General features: G+C 32.9%; 2 protein-coding genes across 2 annotated transcripts; one reads left to right on the forward strand and one right to left on the reverse strand.

Annotated features, from left to right (window-relative positions):
* Nucleotides 1-926: 926 nt before the first annotated feature.
* On the reverse strand, nt 927-5,638 carry HSP60 (heat shock protein 60). The gene is made up of 18 exons (XM_011093081.3): nt 5,384-5,638; nt 5,260-5,284; nt 5,025-5,156; nt 4,606-4,765; nt 4,327-4,502; nt 4,022-4,117; nt 3,388-3,492; nt 3,197-3,283; nt 3,025-3,114; nt 2,868-2,948; nt 2,717-2,785; nt 2,449-2,526; nt 2,222-2,317; nt 2,000-2,099; nt 1,812-1,915; nt 1,552-1,657; nt 1,381-1,459; nt 927-1,284 (listed from the first exon to the last, which is right to left on the reverse strand). Exons 1-18 carry the CDS (start codon nt 5,419-5,421, stop codon nt 1,179-1,181), a joined length of 1,728 nt encoding a protein of 575 aa, XP_011091383.1. The 5' UTR covers nt 5,422-5,638; the 3' UTR covers nt 927-1,178.
* Nucleotides 5,639-8,462: 2,824 nt separating this feature from the next.
* Nucleotides 8,463-10,772, forward strand: LOC105171837 (NADH dehydrogenase [ubiquinone] 1 alpha subcomplex subunit 13-B). Its single transcript, XM_011093080.3, has 3 exons — nt 8,463-8,885; nt 10,219-10,290; nt 10,382-10,772. Exons 1-3 carry the CDS (start codon nt 8,671-8,673, stop codon nt 10,524-10,526), a joined length of 432 nt encoding a protein of 143 aa, XP_011091382.1. The 5' UTR covers nt 8,463-8,670; the 3' UTR covers nt 10,527-10,772.
* Nucleotides 10,773-16,655: the final 5,883 nt, after the last annotated feature.

The raw sequence follows: 16,655 nt of genomic DNA on the forward strand, positions 1-16,655 counted from the left end.
CTTCAGTTTGTTTCTTAATACTTGGGCTCATCCCTCACGTTCGAGAGGTGAGGATGAGGTACCCTGTTCATGTTTTAGCGGCAGCCGATCGCAGCACCAGTACCCAAATGTTTGACGCTATCTATAGAATTTTCTGCCAAAAGCGAAATGGTGCGACTCCTACTTCCAGTTCCAGCTAGTTGAAACGCACAATGGAGCCAGAAATGGTTGGTTCGTATCTGGGACCGCTTCGGAAATGGCTAAAAGAACAACTGGGAGTGAGTATTTCCTCCAAAATCCACATGGAAGAGTAAATTATGAGATTTCCATAATTATAAATATCTTTTGAGTTTGAAAAATTATCAATAGTAACGGTCATCTGACAATTCGCTACTCATTTAATCTCCATTATATTTTCATATATTTTAAATGATAAAATGATAAAAATACCTTGTAAACTAAAAACCATACTTTTATTTATTTTTTAAAATTTTATCAGTTCTTTTATGTACTAACTGATATTTTTTTTATAATTTTTTAAAATTTTTCATCGACATCGTTCAACTTTTTTTATAATTATTTAAGTCTTTTTAAAAAATATATATAACAACAATAAAATTAACAATTCCAAACCTCCATCCAATGGTTATAAAATTTCATTAAACATGAATAAAATATTTATAATTTTTAAATAATAAAAAAAATTATAATTATGTAAAATCGAAGCTCAATATATATTTACCCAAAAGATAAGAACAAAAGCTAGCACTCAACGCAGACTTAGTGCCACCAGCCCGCATAAGGAAACTTCACGTACTCTTAATAGAGAGTTGCAAAGAGTAACTGATAGACGCACTGCAGCGGAAGTTTAAAACATGCAATTCCAGGAGCAGTGGGATTTTCAGCATTTGCAAATCAGTACAATCAAGAAAAGGTGAAGTTGCAGCTGAATCAAATGGACTTGAACCGTCCTGGAAAGACAATCATTAATTAACCAAAATGCCAATCCCGTCTTTCAACCAATTACAGAGTGTAAACCTACATGATCAACATGTTTTCTTTCAACTCTTGTTATGATTACAATGGATGCCTCAACGTCCCGCAACTGAACTCGTCAAAATGGTGACAATCCTAAGCTTATTTGTTGTTTAAACAATGTTTGACATGCGTGCTAGATTGGTTCAATGTCTTGAGACTGGTCAGTAATCCATTTCACCCATGCCGCCACCCATTGGAGGGGCAGGCTTCTCGTCTTTAGGCTGTTCAACCACAATGGCTTCTGTTGTTGTCATCAATGACGAAACACTGCCACGATCCCATTAATCAACATATTAGTTTGCATTTTAGATGTCTATCATAATGAATAAAGAAAAAGAAGAGGAATGGGGTCTTCTTGCTCACCTAGCAGCATCTACAAGAGCAGTTCTGATAACCTTCAACGGATCAATAATTCCAGCTTTGACCATATCAACGTATTCACCTGTTTCACAAGGCAATTATACATTTTAGTGTTAAGAGCAAAGAATAGGATAAACTATTTTTTGAGAATATAGAATACTAATTTTCACAGACCTTTAGCGGCATCATATCCGAGATCAGGATTATCTGATTCCAGCAACTTGCCAACAACAACGGCACCTTCTACTCCAGCATTCGATGCAATTGTATAAACTGGTGTCTGCATTTAGAAGTTATTTAATTCCAAAGTGTTCAAGAGGTCTAATGATGCGGTAATATAAACATAGTACTATTACTGTATGGAAAGAATTCTTGATCAGGTTAATCTAGATGGGATAATGGTATCCAAAAAGCCTAGAGAATGAAATACAGACCTTCAATGCATTCTGAATAATTTGAACACCAATCTTCTGGTCAAAGTTTGCAGTTGGCAACTTTTCCAATTCCTTTGATGCATAGAGTAGGGCAACGCCACCACCTGTATCATCAGGATTAATTTAGCTTCTTACTTTGTTGATTGTCGGCTAAAGATGCCAGAGTAGATATGAATGTAAAGACATACCAGGAACGATTCCTTCCTCAACTGCCGCTTTCGTGGCATTTAAAGCATCTGTGACCCTATCCTTCTTCTCACCAACTTCCGCTTCACTAGCTCCTCCAATCTGAAAGAAAATTTAGATTCAAAAACTTGACAAATTTCTTACCATAGTCTTACTAGTTAAGCCAAAGAGAAATGCATCAACAGGTATTGCTGATAGGTGAGTTAAGTAGAAAAAACACTGACCTTAAGCACAGCTACACCACCAGAAAGTTTGGCAAGTCTTTCTTGCAACTTCTCCTTATCATAATCAGAAGTGCTCAATTCAATTGCTGACCTGATCTGCATCATTGACAACAGGCCATGTAACAAGAGCAACGGCAAAAGGTTTTGGGCAAACAGTGGTGTAAGCCATTATAGATTACTAAACATTACGAAAACATACAAGATTGCCATGCTGAGAAGTAACAAACCTGCTCACATCTTTCTTCTATGGATTTCTTTTCACCAGCTCCATCAAGTATAACAGAGTCATCCTTAGATATGGTGACCTTGAAAAAGAAGAAACTTTTATCTCAATTTAAGTCCTTAGACAAACATACACCAAAAAGAGCCAACATGTAATGACAACAAAATATTACTTTCGATAAAATAATGATTTTTCACACACAAAGTTGCAAACAAAGGAGAGGAATGTCATTAACAGGAAGGACCAGTAGATCAAGTGAATATATAGCTAACCTTCTTGCATGATCCCAGCATATCCAACTCCACATCATCAAGGTTCATTCCAAGTTCCTCAGTTATGACCTGCAGTAGAGAATATATCACAACAATGAATATGAATAACTATAACATATCCACAGGAAAGAAGTTTTGACAAAGCGCTCACCTGGCCTCCTGTTAAAACAGCAAGATCCTGCAAGCTAGATTTCCTGTTTTCACCAAATCCAGGAGCTTTTACAGCACAGACCTGCAATATATATTACAAAATGTAGTGTAGTCCACATGGAAAAAATTAATAACATCAGAAAGAAAGTAGAAAGTACCTTTATTCCAGCTCGAAGCTTGTTAAGGATAAGAGTTGCAAGTGCATCACTCTCCACATCTTCAGCAACTATCAGAAGAGGTCTTTGCCTCTGCACAGAGATGAAAAGATATATCACCAGTGCAAGGAACATGCATCACCAATCCTAAAAGCAAATAGCTAAATGTATTTACCTTCAAAGCCAGTTCCAGAACTTTGACAACGGCATTTATGCTTGAGATTTTCTTCTCGTGAATTAGAATTAGAGGATCGTCCAATTCCTATTATCAGTCAGACTTGTGAGTTAAAAAGGTCAAAAGGAATATAACAATTTCATTTGGCGTGTTCGCCATTACAAAAGGGTATTATAAAACAATACACTTACACATTTCTGGTTCTTCTGGTTTGTAATGAAGTATGGGGAAATGTAACCTCTGTCAAGTTTCATCCCCTCAACTACTTCCAATTCATTGAACAATGTCTTTCCATCCTACAAAAGAAATGAGTACAAAATTCACACATCTCACAAGCATGACAGGGCGTATTGAGAATGAAAAAAGACCATAAACGTGAAGAATAGGAGGATTAAAGCCAGCAACTAGTAACCTAGGAAAGCGTACAGCAGCTCAAATCCGTCAAAATGTTCGTTTCCTACCACCAAATATAATAGCAAAGTAAGCATATCACTTTGCTAAATATCAGCTTTTCCTATCTATATCAATTAGCATCTTTCTAGCCGTTTCTTTTTCATGATAACATGAAAAAGAAGCCAAGCACGCTTTAAGGTATACAGGCATGGCCAAAGCCTACACCAAAGATGAAAATTAGATGATTTCTCATTTGGAAGTTACAGTTCTAGCAACTGATTAAATGGATACAAGGACATACCAAGAAACAGAGAACCAGAAACCCAATACCGCCCTACTATACCAACTCATGAAATAACAAGTGCACAAAATTACAAATTTACGGGGCTCACAAAAGTCTCCATGCATAAAGAAAAGCATATAGATACATACTTGAATTGTGATCACACCCTCCTTCCCAACTTTTTCCATGGCCTTTGCAATCAGCTCACCAATTTCTCTCTCTCCATTGGCAGAAATAGTTCCAACCTACAAATGTATTGTTACACTGTAAGTTCCACAAGTAAAAGAGTACATAAGACCAAATGTGATCCAATAAACCACTTCAACTGCAACATAGATAATTCGAGTAATTATCTTTTTCTTCCTTATTCCACCTTTAGACAGATTCTAAAGCACTGAACTTAACATTAAAAGCCTCCAAGATACAAGAAGAAGTTCAAGACCAGGCAACCAACCTGAGCAATCTCCTCTGAGGTGCTAATCATTCTCGCTCTGCTTTTCAAGTTTGTGACCACAGCATCAACAGCCATAGTAATACCACGCCTGAGATCCATAGCATTCATGCCAGCCGCCACTGACTTGCAGCCTTCCATAAATATCGCGCGAGTGAGGACAGTGGCGCAGGTAGTACCTGAAGTACATAATAGACCATATTAATTGGCATAAAACATTGGAAGAATGGAATTCACCCATTTTAACAAACAATAAAATGTTACCAAGCTGGTAGAACTTACCATCACCAGCAACATCATTTGTAGCATTTGCAACCTGTTTTACAAGGCTTGCACCAATGTTCTTAACTTTGTCCTTAAATTCAATGCTCTTTGCAACTGTCACGCCATCCTTTGTAACTTTAGGGGCACCCCAACTTTGTTCAATCACTACATTACGCCCCTATACCAAATAAAACAATCATTACATTTCTCATCAATGCATCAATAAACGCAAGCATAATTGAAGAATCGGATGCAAACAAAGTGAGAATTTGGTAAAAGAACCAGTTGAGTGACACAGCATTCCATGATATTTGTGCATAGGGCATCACAAATAAAGTTAGAACAAGTAAAAACCAACAAATATAGAGACCTGTAAGAAAATCTTATTATAGAAAGATGAAACATGAAGATCGTTAGCATCAGTAATATCACAGTACCTTAGGACCCATAGTAACTTTAACTGCATCAGCAAGCTCTTCAACACCCTTAAGCATCAATGCCCTTGCCTCCACTCCAAATCTAATGTCTTTTGCAGCATAGTTTCTGCTCCAACCCCATCTACTACCAACCTAAAACAAACCCACCGAAAACCATCAATCATTCCGGACAAACCAAAACATATCAACTCAAAAAAAATACTTCAAGAAAAAGATCCTTCTGCAAATAAAGTACCTGTTGGCTGCTGTTTCTTGCAAGCCTGCACAATCAAGAACATTGGGTTACCATCAAATCACAAAATGAACAATCACACAGCATAAAGTACAATAGCACCTGTCTCAAAAGGGTTCTTGAATACCTGGCTTTTCCGGCAAGATTTGTTGCAAACCGATACATACTTCAAAATTGAAGAAGAAGCTGCACGGACTGCAGGGAGAATAAGTGCACGAGAAATACTTTGCAGAGGAAAATGGAGCAGAAGTGGTATTTGATTTGGCTTATTGAACGGGGTGTGTGTGTGTGTTTAAAATGAGAAGAGAAGGGTCTAGAAGAAGGAGGTTCTAGGGTTTTAGGGTTTTGAGGTACCGTCGGCGTTTTAAGGGGTTTAAGCTTCCCTCGTGTCTTCACTTTAGCCCCCAAAAAAGCGCAAAGTGGATCACACAATTGTGCTCTTAAATCTTTTGGATAATTACACCTTTCATCCACGACTCTCGATGTAATTATACGTAAATTTTTTATAGTTTAAAAAATTATATTTAATACGTTCGAAATTTATTTTTATTTAATAAATAAGTCCCTTTATTAGTCAAAATTCAATAAATTTGTTGATATTAACAGAAGAATTGAAAGAAAATGATATTTACCCTCCATTAATTTATTATAGATCAAATAATTTTTTTAAATTAAATTACCTTTATAATGGTAAAATATATCTCCTCATATACATTAACGCGCGAAGACGTATGAAAATAATTTGGTCATAAAAAAATTTATTTGACCTGTAATAAATCTATCAGGGGAAAATAGATGTTTTTTTTATTTTTTTAACATCAGCAAATTTGATGAATTTTGTCTATTTGATGAACTTATTTGTTAGATGAAAGCAAACTTTAGGAGTGCTAGATGTTATTTCTCAAATCACATGGGATTTACATATAATTATATCAAACCTTAGGTGTATTATCTCCAAATTAAACTTAAAGAGTTGCTTGCTTTTATTTTATTTTTGATTAATTACATTTAAACCTCTATAAAATACAAAATTATATTTGTCTCATCAAATTTTTCAACTACACTTACACTCTCTTCAAAAATATTATATTTAGCTTAACTCGTTTTATTCTACTTTGGACAAAAAATACTAATGTTAGCAAAAGAAATTACATAAATTTTCATTTTGTACTTCATTTAACATTCTCATATGTATTTTCATACTTATAAAGATATTACTGTAATATATATATATATGTATATATATGGAGGGGGATAAATTATATTTTTTCTTTATAAGTAAAAATTATTATATAAAAATATTAAATAAGGGGTAAAATTGAAAACTTATATAATTTTTTTTTTTTTTTTGCCAACATTAGCATTTTCCGTCCAAACTTTAACGAAAGAGAATCGTGTAAGCAATGAATTTTTCGAATGGAGGGTAAATATAATTTTTTTTTTGAAAAAAATGTATAATTTCATATTTTTAAAGCTAGGTCTGAGTTTAATTAATTATTTTTTTTTTATATTTTTAACTCAATACATCCAGTATGTTGGGTTGGATTGAAAAGTGAGAATATAAGATAAATGGAAGTAAAAAGGAATGTATGAGAGATGGTTTGGTGTTTGATTAGATGGAAGAAGTGACGGGAAAAGTAAAACTCGATGTATATTAAACCCCTCCGAAATTCAATTTCATTTCCATTCAAAATTGAGCGGAAAAGTGAAAGCATAAAGGCAAAAAGACAAAATAGAATATAATTTATTTTTATTTACTCTATTTACCCCATATATAATTTTCCTCAAATTATTTTCTCTTTTCCGCCGATAATACCATACATAATCGGCAGTGCAAAGATAATGAAATCGGTGAAAAATTACTACATCAAAGTAAACGATGAATATTTTTATTAATAAAAAAAATATTCTTCTTTTTGTTTGACAAATATTTTTATTAATGAAGTTTTAAAATTTTTGATATACAAAATTAATTAATATAATTTAATTTATTTATTTTCTAATACAAAAACAAGGAAAGAATTATTTAGTAAAATTATAAAAAATATTTTTTTTTCAATTTATTTTTCTTATAACAAGTAAAAATATTTGAGATTTATCGATTGATTTTTTTTCCCTCCCAATTTTGGTTAACATGGACATCAATAGAAAATCAAATGTCCATTTATTTTAATTGTTAATAATTTGCATTTCTATTTAAAAATATATTATTTTATTAAGATTCAATGTCTTAACAGTCAAATATGATTGATAAAATATATTTTTTTAATCTAATTAGACATAATTCATCAAATCAATTTTCAATATACACGAGCAAACACATTTGTAAGACTCGAATTCACAACCTTTTAATTGTGAGACTTCAACCTCACCACTCAACCAATAAATTATTGGTTTTATTGGTTACTGTGGACATATTTTGTTAGTTCCTAAAATGTTTTTTTATTCTTACACTATCCAATGCAAGTACCTCAAATATATGCTCAGAGGCTGCATCATTTAGACAAGTTTGTGTGCTATATTAATTTGTATTTATTGTCAATAAGTATTAGGGTAAATTAGGTCGATCTCTTCTAAAATTTATTATTATTATAATTATAAAAATTATCTCGCTGCTTAAAAAATTACAAATACCCTCTAAAATAAATTGTCGTCTAATAAATACCCCCTACAATGGACTGTTGTGAGGAAGTATTTATAGACAATCATTACTTTCAAAGTATATTTGTAATTTTCCAAATAACAATGTAATTATGATAGTTTTTAAAAGAATTTATTGTAATTTATCATAAGTATCATTATATTATATGTTAAGAATAAGAACTCAATCATGGAACATTGTGTATTATATTAAATGATTCCAGAAAAAGCTACACACATATCACATGTTGTCCTCACTACAACATTCCACCCCTCCCCCCCCCCCCCCCCCCCCAAACACACACACACAGAGGACATGTCAATTGTGTGGAAGTAGTATACTAATTATAGAATACCGAGAGGACCGTGTGCGATGACTTATTTTATGTTTTACATTAGTTCAAAATTATGCAAGTTGGCTTATACCCCATTGGGCTTTAATACTAAAATCCAGCCCATTTACTGATGGGCTGAGTAGCCCGAGCTCTAATTCGACAGATGACCTTTTCACACGACTTTAGTTCTAAATTTTCGAACTTACGCGACATAACAATCCTTTCCGTGGCTCCTCCGGAAAGCGCAAGTCGAGCAAAGCCGAAGTACCGAAAGATCCACTTAAAATCGGTAGAAACTGTAGGCGAATTGTAGAAGCGGTCACAGTAGAAGAATAGCTCCCTCCTCTCTCTCTTTCCGCAGTCTCATTTCCAGTTTATACTCTCTTCTGTGTGTACAGCCTGACGGGAAAATTAACGGTAAATTCAGCCAAAAAGGAGAATGACGGAGGCGGTGATAAGGAAGAAGGCGGGAATGGCGAGCGTGAAGGATATGCCGGTCCTGCAGGATGGTCCGCCGCCGGGAGGTTTTGCGCCGGTCCGATTCGCACGGAGGATCCCGAACAAGGGCCCGAGTGCGATGGCAATTTTTCTAGCCGCTTTTGGTGCCTTCTCGTGGGGGATGTACCAGGTTGGCAAAGGGAACAAGATCCGGAGGTAGACACGCAGAGACGAAAGTATTTTTTGTGTTTATTGCAATTTTGATGTTCTGATCGAGGCCGGTTTTTGGGGTGTGGCATTTTGAGTGATTTGGTTGGAGAATTTTAATTAGGGAATTTTTAGGATTTTCAATGAGATTGACTGTTTAGGTTATTGGTTCCGCTGAATTTGTGAGCACAGAAGGTGAAATTTGAATCTGGAGATCATATAATAGCAAGAATAATCACAGTAAACCACAATCTCATTTACGTGAGGGGATTAAAATGTGTTTTTGCCTATAATTATGGGCCAATTTTATGCTTATAAGTATTTCAATGCTTAAGAATTAGCATTCTTGTTGTCTTCTGAGTTGATATGCCTTGATGTTATTTCGGAGTTAAGTGAAAAATATGGAGGTTATGTTAGTTATGTGCTGATCGCGCATGTGCATATATTGAAACATAGGCATATAACTTACGGATACAGTATTTCTGTTTGTTAATCATGAAGTCCAGATTGCCTTGTGTGGTATTGTGCTTAATGTAGTGGAAGGGCACAAACTTATGAGGAGGTTTATATGATTTTCCTGATCTGATCCATCTCTCAAGCCACTCCCATTCTGTATTATTATTAAAGAAAATCATGTGTTGATTGTGTACAGATGTATATCATTTACCAAACTAATGTTTGCTGTTGTTATGTGTAAAGATTGGATTTTGATGAGGTGGTTTGTATATAGTGATAGTTGTATTTATGTTTTTTTTGAGCTTGAGAGAGTTGATATTGGGTTTAAAGTTGGATGAGAGATTTATAAAGAACCTTAGTTATTTTAAGTAATGAAACATTACTAGGTTTTCATGGTTCTGTGACAGAAACTTGTAACAGGCCACTTATAGTATGCTGCTATTTTTATGGTAAAGATGGGAGCACTGATGTTTGTTTGAATCAAAAACTGGCCTGTCCCTACTTGAGGTGAAATTCTGGAGGCGGAAGGTGAGCTTTGGGTCTGTGCAAAGCAGATTAAGTTTAGCATTGATCAGGTTTTACAGTGGTTGTGTTGCTGTGGAGGACAATAGTGATTGCCATCAAATACACCATCAAAATCACATTAATCATGTGTATTAACATTTGATATGCATGAACTGCTGTCAGTATTTGTCTCTCTTATTTTACGCTCTTGCTAGTATTCTAAATTTTTTAGCAAGTCCTTACTGTTCATTTATTTTCTTATGTATCTACTTCTTGCTTCTTCTCATGCTGGAATGTGTTACTATTATCACACTTATATTACGCATAAATGTGTCTGATTTTTTCACACACAAAATTGATTGGAAAGTTTTCTACTGTATAGGGCATTGAAGGAAGAAAAATATGCTGCTCGGAGGGCCATATTACCTATACTTCAAGCCGAAGAGGATGAAAGGTGAAAATTGCCATTTGCTTGTAAGTCAGAGCTTTTCCTATTTTTTCTGCATTACACCCTTCTGATTTTCTTCTTCTATTTTCTTCTTCAGATTTGTCAAAGAATGGAAGAAGTATCTCGAGGAAGAGGCAAGAATAATGAAAGATGTGCCAGGTTGGAAAGTGGGTGAAAGTGTTTACCACTCAGGAAGATGGATGCCTCCGGCAACTGGGGAGCTCCGTCCTGACATCTGGTAACTTCATGGTCCTTTCATCACTTTCTGGCCTATGCAATCCGGCAAAAACATTTTTCTTTCCTGCAAAACTTCATGTCCCTTGGGATTGCTTCCTTTTTTCAAATAAGAAGATGATGTTGAAAAATCTTTGTGCTTTGTATCCACAACGGTTTGGTAGTTGTTCGTTATATGGTCATATTGATATTGTTCCTGGTGCTTTTGGCTATTAATAACGTCCATATTAATAATAGATTTGTTTTTCTTTTTCCTTTTTAGTGGTTTTTAGAATGAACTATATATACAATATTACAATCCAATATATTATTCTATAATCAAAACAATACCAACTTTCATTCTTTACACAATAATATATGATTCTTGACATAGATGACTCTTGACAACTCCAACACAAGAACTAAATAGAAGCACAAACAAAATAATAACTCCTCATGGCCAATTATGTTGCTTCACATAATTTTCATTATCACAACTGAGGAAAATGCCCTCTGCTCTCACTGACCAGAAACATGCTGAAGTTTCTTCACACTTAGAGCTGATGTAGTCAGTATCAAAAACAGTGAAACTTTTCTCCATTTCTCCCCATTTTACATGGCAAAAAAAGAGAGTAGACCTGAAGAAATTAACCCTGAAATTCCAATACCAATCATCACCCTTGTCCAAGAAATGCTCTCCAAGATCATCATCTGCCGATTTGCAGCGAACTATCAATTCATTGGTGTTTTCGCTGAAGTTATTGATCATATGTATTTCATACCGTTGGAAAATTCCGATGCTGCTTCCTCTTACTGATGTAGTAAACATGAAAAATGTTGCGATAAACAAGGTGATTGACCAAGTATAAACACAATTCATTTTAATCTATGAACTAGAGATTATTTACTTGGATAGTCTTTTGTATATAATATCTATATTTTTTTCAGTTGAGAAGTCTGTATTTATAGCTTCAACCCTCACAAGAACCCATTAATTTGCTTTGAAATTGACACCTGTCTATAGGGTTCTTCCATGGTAGTTCATGCCTCATTATAGCAAGTATGAGAAATGAGAAGCCATTGTGCATATTTTCTCAAGAAAGTTATCAAAGGCTATCAATTGTTTATTTCCAATTTTGTTTGCAAAAGTTTAATTCTGATATGAATTACTTAATTCTGGTATCATCTAATTATATTTGAAATATACAGAATCCTCTTGCTATAGTACTTCATTACTTTTCACCTTATTTGCACATTTTACTTGAATATCTTGAATTTTTGGACCATCCATGGAGTAAATTCTCTGCTCAAGTCCAACCTTCTGTGAGTTTCGGTAATGTCATTTTTTTTTAGTACAATGGGGGTAGGGGTACATAAAAACTTAGTTTGAACTCGGGATCCTCTCCTTGGTCAATGAGAATCATTCTAATTCAATCAATTGGTTGTTTGCTTCGGTAAATATCATCTTAGCAAAGAGAACTTGTCTAACCTACTGGGCATAATTTTCTTATATGTATGCAATATAACTGAGTTTTTATTGCTATTTCCTTAGTCAAATAAAAATGAATTTATCCTATATTGAATTCCACGAAACAAATTTTGACTATCTTTGTTACATGCTATTTAACTTTCAACAAGATAGGCAAAGAATTTAAAATGCAAATAAGGTTGTCTAAATGTAAAGGGTAATAATAATACAAATTTGATTATGGAATAAAAGGATTTATATTTGATTAAGTTTGTCAAAAATTTGACTTTACATATAACTTTTAAAACACCTTTTTTTCCTTATCATAACATCATTAATGCAATTCAGTTTGTACATATATTAGAAGGACTATATACTTAATTATATTATTTATTTAATCTATATAAATTCAATTATCCTTACTTAATTTATCCAGAGTAGTGGATGATTATATCATATTCTTTTTCTTTTTTTTATATATTTATTGGGGTATTTTGACATAATTATAAATACTTCATTGTTGTTTGAAAAATTATCAATATTCCCTTGATCTTAACGGTCGTAGTCTAATCCGTTAGTCCCCGTTAGGTTTCTATCGATTTTTTATGGTAAACTGACCAAAATACCTTTGTGGACTAAGAAATAAATTTATTTATTTAAAAAATATTTTGAATTTTTTTAATGAATTAAGTGGACAATTTTTTATAATTTTTCAGAATTTTCCACACATCCCGTCTGATTTTTACAAGCTTTTAATATTTGTAAGAAAAAGAAAAAAAAATACAGCGGGAGCAAAATTGACAGTTTCATACATCCATCTAAAAATTACATAATTTCATCAAATATTAGGAAGATAATTGTAATTTTTCAAATAATGAAGAGTATTCGTCTTTATACCAAACCTCAAATAAAATTGCAATTTACCCTATTTATTATCTTATTTTATCCGTATTCATACCCTGCATTTTGGTATCCACATCCTCATAACATAATTGATTGATCAAATTGTTTTATTTCATTGGATAAAAAGAACAGGTACATATTTTTCTCTTGAATAATCACTTGGACAAAATTTCACCTAACAATTACTTCATTAAGTAGGAGAAAACATTAACACTCAATTACTTCTTATTTATAGATACCAATTCTTAGAAATACACAGTTAAAGTAACTTAAAATCGAAAAAAATTCGATCAAAAAGTAATATGATTATGTGTTACGTATAAATGGCATAATCGCAGCATACTGAAACATCATCAATTCCAAGGATATTTTTTCACCAAATCATTTGGAAGAAACGACTCTACACTGGTGAAATAGAATCCATCACTCCTCACTACCCACTCACATAAATTTCCATCCCGATTATCACAAATACTGGACCAGTTGTTAAAGAAGACGTCGAAAGCGTTCTGCCTTCCGTTCCACCAGAAATGACAGAAGAATCGAGTAGTCCCCAACATATTTGGGCGAAACTCCCAACTAAAGGTTTGATAATAATAAAGCAGGCGAGTTCCAAGCTCATCATCTTTTGAGGCACAATGAACCTTCACAGAGAGGTTTATGGGGTTGTTAATTTCATTGAGAATTTTAACTCTATATTTTTCTTTGGAATGAACAACGTTGAATAGCAGGACTAATAAAATAAGTAAAGACAAATAATACTTGATAATTCTTGCAGCCATCTTGAAAAATAAGTGTTGGATCTCTCTACTTTATAGTATGGATAATGACATAGTATATTTAGCACGTTTAATTAGTAATTAGTGTATTTAGCAAGTTTAATTAGTAAGTAGTATATTTAGCAAGTTTAATTAGTAATTTTTGGGATATTTCTTCAATTGAAAAAAGGAATCTGATTCTTATTGTTAAGAAGGTATTTGAATTGAATATAATCATTTTTAGAAAAGTAATTAGACATAAATAATATTGTTCCAAGAATAAATCAACAATCAATTATATATAACTACAAATTTTATTAAGGGTTAATTACATTTACATCTCTCTAAAAATAAGAAATTACACTTTTTCCTAAAAAAAAGTTCCAATATCAAACTTACACCTCCTCTGAAAATTTTCCATTTACACCTAATCCCAGTCCGTTAGGGTAAAGACGAAAAATGCTGCAAAAATATATATATATCTAAAATTTTAATTTTGCCCCTCATTGAATATTTTTATTTTCATGTATATTTTTGTACTTATAAGGAGATAAATATAATATATCTATATATATATATATAAGTACAAAATTATTACATGTTAATGTTAAATAAGGGGTGAAATTGAAATTTTGTATAATTTTTGCTAGAATCAGTATTTTTCATTCAAATTATAACGAAATGCGATCAAATATAAATGATAAATTTTTTAAGGGGTTATAAATATAATTTTTAAAATTTTAATGAAAAAAAATATAATTTTGCATTTCTGAAAAAAAACTAAGTGTAATTAACCCTTTTGTTAAACATATGTTTCCAGTTTGCATGTGTTGGTATGGTTTTTATCATTCTCTTTTTCCACATCATCGCGTCGTGTATATGAATTTTGGAGCGTATAAATTCATGTATGTATATGTGTGTTCTTTAGGCGTTCATGTATACATTGCATGAACAGTTTACAAACGTAAATTGTTAATAATATATGCAACATCGTAAATTACGAGATTGAGAGGAAAAAGAAAGGAGAATTCTTACTTGAATCAGATTTGCTCTAATTGAACCCACAGAGCAAGTGTATTTCACTTACTATGTAATTTGTCATTTTTTCTGAATTGTACACTCATACAAGGTAAGTATATTGCACTTGTCATATTACTGGTTCAACTTTGATAGAATCGGGTCCGGGCTAGAATTTAAAAAAAAAAAATTAAATAAAATGCTTGACAACATATTTATTGGAAGGATTGGGTGTATATATATATGGTAAATTAGAACCTGACACTATTATTGGTCCCATCGATGTACGATTTCTCGTTCACCATTAAAGTAATCTTCACCATGGACAAGACTGAAGCCGTGGGGTTCTATTATATAGTAAAATACAGTATTCCATGTAGGATTGGGCTGACCAGTTGGAAAAACAGTGAACGCTGCATGTTTTTTCCGCCACCAAAAATGACAATAGTAAAGAGTAGTACCCCAAAAATTAGGACGAAACGACCAACCATAAGTATTCCCTCCGGAGATCCGATGAGTTCCAAGACTGTCATCTTTAGACCTACAACGTATCTTTACAATGTTGTCTGGTATACGATTATAAAAACCTACGAAATTTGTATGGAAAATCCAAGCAGCATCACTTACTTGGAAACCATTCAATACTAAAACAAAGAAAAAGCATTTGATCATTGTAGAAGTCATGTTTTGAGGTTCGTAATTTTTCCCTTTAATGACTCTTTGTAGTTCTAAATTTGATTCTCATATATATAGTGTCGTAGAGTCATTTTGGTCGGAATTTTTACGTTCAATGTATTGAGATTATAAGTCTTTATGTGTAACGTATTTATTTAAAACTCTTAATTTATGAAACTAAGCAATTACTCTTAATTTGTGAAACTCAGTGACATTTTCAATGCATATGCAGTTACTAGCTAATTAATGAGTAATAGAGTCTGGTAAGTGATAATTGCATAAATTTATGTGTTAAAATAAGCATATAACAATTAAGTTCTTGATAAGGGGTGGAGATTTGGAGAAATAATATAAACAAAGATCTGTAAATTTTATTTAAAACATGAGAGGATTTGATATAATTTAATTAAATAAAGAGGTGGAATTTGATAAGACTTTTATTTCTTGACATCAAAATTTTGGAATAAATTATCTATTAAGAGTTTAAAATAGATTTACTAATAGTTGTGTTCCAATTAAAGTTCATAATATATTTGAGCTTTATATATTTTTAAGATGACTCAAGTAAGCTCATACGAAATTTGGACCTACTGCATTTTTATTGATCAATCCAATACGAATACATGCTTTTCTTTTATTTGGCTAATTGAAAGTATGTTCAAGTACAATCCGTTGACGGATGGATTCATATTAAAGCATACGACATTCAAGGCTTATAGGAAGTGAGTCCGAGTTGCAAACTGAAGCCTACTCATGCCTATAAAAAGGGACCTTCACCACATACAATACAAGTCACGAGATTACGCACATACAACAAATCAAAATGACTCAAGTCTAAAAGCTCTCCGTCACAACGAAACTCTGGAACCGCGAATGTTCCATGTTTTCTTTGGCATCAAATTTTCAAAACCTTAGTACCAAATATTCAAGGTGAGGCGTAGTTGCTCTACAAATCTGGAGGAAATTACACATCCATATATAGGAATACGCTTCAAGTCCTTGGATCGACATTCGGGACGAATAATTAGGGGATAACATTCACTCTACAAATCAGAGTGAAATTACACATCAATACCAATGAATATGTTTCAAACCCTTAGATCGATGTTCGAGCGAAAACTTACGGTATAACTTTCACTTTAAAAATTTGGAGAAAATTACACATCAACATCCAAGAGTATGTTTCAAACTCTTGCATCGTCATTTGAAGTTTATTACGTTGATATAGATTATGTAAATAACATAAATGTGCACACGATATTTATGATACGGTTCTGTGTTTTGTCGATTGCAAATGAGAAGTTTATGCGGCTAATGAAAGTTTTTACTCATAGTGA

Source organism: Sesamum indicum, linkage group LG10 (assembly GCF_026168435.1).
Source record: "Sesamum indicum cultivar Baizhima isolate 11 linkage group LG10, ASM2616843v1, whole genome shotgun sequence".
Classification (NCBI taxonomy): Eukaryota; Viridiplantae; Streptophyta; class Magnoliopsida; order Lamiales; family Pedaliaceae; genus Sesamum; species Sesamum indicum.

Excerpts from the sequence above, each read along its gene's own strand:
- HSP60 (XM_011093081.3), bottom strand. The coding sequence starts at position 5,421 with ATGTATCGGTTTGCAACAAATCTTGCCGGAAAAGCCAG. Across the intron at positions 4,118-4,326 it reads CCTCAGAGGAGATTGCTCAG|GTTGGAACTATTTCTGCCAA; the intron begins GTTGGTTGCCTG and ends ATACATTTGTAG. Across the intron at positions 3,284-3,387 it reads ACCAGAAGAACCAGAAATGT|GAATTGGACGATCCTCTAAT; the intron begins GTAAGTGTATTG and ends GACTGATAATAG.
- LOC105171837 (XM_011093080.3), top strand. The coding sequence starts at position 8,671 with ATGACGGAGGCGGTGATAAGGAAGAAGGCGGGAATGGCGAGCGTGAAG. Across the intron at positions 8,886-10,218 it reads AAAGGGAACAAGATCCGGAG|GGCATTGAAGGAAGAAAAAT; the intron begins GTAGACACGCAG and ends TCTACTGTATAG. Across the intron at positions 10,291-10,381 it reads CAAGCCGAAGAGGATGAAAG|ATTTGTCAAAGAATGGAAGA; the intron begins GTGAAAATTGCC and ends TTTCTTCTTCAG.